This window comes from Eurytemora carolleeae, unplaced genomic scaffold (genome assembly GCF_000591075.1).
Source record: "Eurytemora carolleeae unplaced genomic scaffold, Eaff_2.0 scaffold200, whole genome shotgun sequence".
Lineage (NCBI taxonomy): Eukaryota > Metazoa > Arthropoda > Copepoda > Calanoida > Temoridae > Eurytemora > Eurytemora carolleeae.
In genome coordinates, this window is record NW_019396591.1 from 375,707 (window position 1) to 378,787 (window position 3,081).

The window sequence follows — 3,081 nt, forward strand, 5'->3', positions numbered from 1 at the left end:
AGGAGCTAGATTAGTTGGGATCATGGGATGTATCTATATTCTAAGTATCCCACCCCCACCCCGTGATTACCTGCACTTGATGTATGTTCTAAGTATCCACCGATGGAATATGACGAGACTGTGAAGTACCGGGCCTAGTAACAAAGGGACTATTCGATTATTTCAGCAAAGGAGAGGAATAACAAATTGTTTATTGTTTTCTAATTGTCATGTGAGTAATAGTAATTCATTTAACAACTTGCCAAATTTACTTTCGGCAGTTTCTTTTGCTTATTCTAGACAAAACGCTCGCTCCGGAACTATATAAAGCCAGGGGTGTTTATCTTTAAGAATGATTTTTGATGATCTATGGAAGTTTATTTAAACTTATTACCCAAAAAATCAATTATTTTTCCATAAGTGTAATTATTTCCTCCAATTCAGCGAATAAAAACTTTCCACAAAAATACAAAAAACATGCATTACATAACTTCGGGTAAAAACAGATTATTCGACAATATATAAACACCTCTATGAATCTGCACAAATAATCTAGTTTAAAAGAATTGGAATTATTAAAATAAATCTACTGAACCTGGTTTAGATATATCCTGTAGATTAACTAATAGAATTAAATAAATCTACTAAACCTGGATTAGATATATCCTGTAGATTAACTAATATAATTAAATAAATCTACTAAACCTGGTTTAGATATATCCTGTAGATTAACTAATATAATTAAATAAATCTACTGAACCTGGTTTAGATATATCCTGTAGATTGACTAATAGAATTAAATAAATCTACTGAACCTGGTTTAGATATATCCTGTAGATTGACTAATAGAATTAAATAAATCTACTGAACCTGGTTTAGATATATCCTGTAGATTGACTAATAGAATTAAATAAATCTACTGAACCTGGTTTAGATATATCCTGTAGATTGACTAATAGAATTAAATAAATCTACTGAACCTGGTTTAGATATATCCTGTAGATTGACTAATAGAATTAAATAAATCTACTGAACCTGGTTTAGATATATCCTGTAGATTGACTAATAGAATTAAATAAATCTACTGAACCTGGTTTAGATATATCCTGTAGATTGACTAATAGAATTAAATAAATCTACTGAACCTGGTTTAGATATATCCTNCAAGGAGCTAGATTAGTTGGGATCATGGGATGTGCATCTGCTCTGTTCAGTTCTCTTATATTAGTCGTAAGATCTATCAGAACCTGGATATAATTTGACTGGAGATTCCTGGTTTCAGCATCAAACTTGACTAGTTTAGGAGGAAAAGGCAAGGTTGCAACGGCAAAGCTGCTCCAGGTCTCATCAAGGACGCATAGACTCCTGACAGATTCTTTAAACTCCTCTATATCTTGCATGATTTGTTGAACTGTTGCTCCTTTTAGTACATCATTGAGTCCAGCTACCAGGAGAACATCAATAGGACGGTGTACATTTCCATATTCGGCTAGGAAGGCATATGTAGCTTAGGAACCCATCTTAGTCAGTAAACTAAACTCTCTAAAAATTCAAATTATTCTTAGGATGTAAAAACCAAATTAGGAAATTCCTGTGGTTCTACCGAGTTCCCCAATCAAAATTTGAGGCATGAGTTGTGATGATTTATACAACAGAGATTATAAAATCTGTTTATAGATATACAGGGTTTTTCTCTTCAACTCTTAAATTTCAATTAAAACAACCTGATAATCTTGCATTAAATATATTATTAGTTGAACTAGATTGGGACATTTATGTTTTAAGAAAAATCGCCATTCATATGAACTTTTCTAAGTTGGTTTAGCTGTGATTCGAAACAGGCTCCATTTAGAGATATACAGTCTCTGGCTCGATCTCTAATGTGGCTGACACACTTTCTGATTTCTGCAGGCTGCAGGGAAACATAAAATTCTTTCAAAATCATTTTAAGCTCTTTATCAATAGCAGATTGAGCAATAACTGTAACCTGAAGGCTCGGTGAACCTGAAGCTTATTTGGAAGTTTTCCATATCCCAGGATAATCCAGATTTTCTACTCTTCAGTATTTGACCTATCAATTCTGACTGGAGCCATTTTTTTTTCGACCAGAATATGAAATGTCCCTTCAAGCTAGTCAATCTTTCGGATTTTTTAACCCAGTTTTGCGCATTTGCCAATAAAATGATAGTCGAAAATAAATATCAGTTGTAGAGGAACACCCTGAAGCTTTGAAAAAAAGAGAAAAATAAATACAAAAATGGATGTATTTTGATGCTAGAAGTATGAAGAAATAAAAAATGTTGTGTTGAATCCTCCCTATTCAAAAGGTTGGTGAGTAAATCTAAAAGAAGTTTCCCGATCTCATCTTTACTCAGCTTCTTCGCTTCAAGATCCTAGGACATAATTTAGATCGTTTAACTAGAGAAGGGGGATCTCATGGGATCAAGCATTGGTCTCCGTCTTATGAAGATCTACAGATTAGTTAAATTCCTCTTCAATACCCCGTGCTAGTCAAACCCAATTTTAATTAAGAGATTAAGCTTTACCTTCAAAATTAAAAGTACTCACATTCAATATATCGAGATCAAGTGGTTGAGATTGAAAAATAGACCACAAAAAAACTTTCTTATGCTGATTAGATGTATTAAATTCTTTGCTGAAAACTACCAACACTTTACAAAACGAGAAACGAGTATAATTCTTTTCAAAGCTTGCAGGCTCTGAAACCGAATTTAATGAATCTGAGAAGTCGCTAAACTACATATCGTCGGTTCAAATCCTGAATCCCCGATTCAAATCCTCATTCATTTTGAGCTTTGAATAGGTGATTCAGAATTTAAATCGGCGGTAGGTACTTCAGCGACCTAGCTTAAATTCATAATATTCAGTCCCTGTTAAATTTGATACCTGTGTCAGTTTATCCGGTAAAAGAAGGTAATCAAACCAAAGTTGAGACATTTTATACTTCTGGAATAAAACAAGATTAGGAACAAATCAGGAAATATCTGACGGTTACGTTATAACTACAGGATTTCATAAGGAAAAACAAAATTAGTATACATTTAGGGTTAGATTAGATTAAGACCCTTTCTGGGCCGAGCG

The 3,081-nt window shown here is 33.3% G+C and overlaps 1 protein-coding gene and 1 long non-coding RNA gene across 2 annotated transcripts in view; both read right to left on the reverse strand.

Moving 5' to 3' along the window:
• LOC111706005 (uncharacterized) overlaps nt 1–1,379 on the reverse strand; it is a 25,233-nt gene extending 23,854 nt beyond the window's left edge. Inside the window, exons 1-3 of the mRNA XM_023478740.1 lie at nt 1,125–1,379; nt 740–785; nt 71–134 (exon numbers count right to left, since the gene is read on the reverse strand). Of these exons, the coding sequence (XP_023334508.1) occupies nt 71–134; nt 740–785; nt 1,125–1,379 (365 nt within the window). The remainder of the gene's footprint in view (nt 1–70; nt 135–739; nt 786–1,124) is intronic.
• A 328-nt stretch (nt 1,380–1,707) lies between these two features.
• LOC111706013 (uncharacterized) lies at nt 1,708–2,991 on the reverse strand. The gene is made up of 2 exons (XR_002766120.1): nt 2,887–2,991; nt 1,708–2,372 (listed from the first exon to the last, which is right to left on the reverse strand). It is a non-coding gene; the product is annotated as an uncharacterized LOC111706013 (long non-coding RNA).
• Nucleotides 2,992–3,081: the final 90 nt, after the last annotated feature.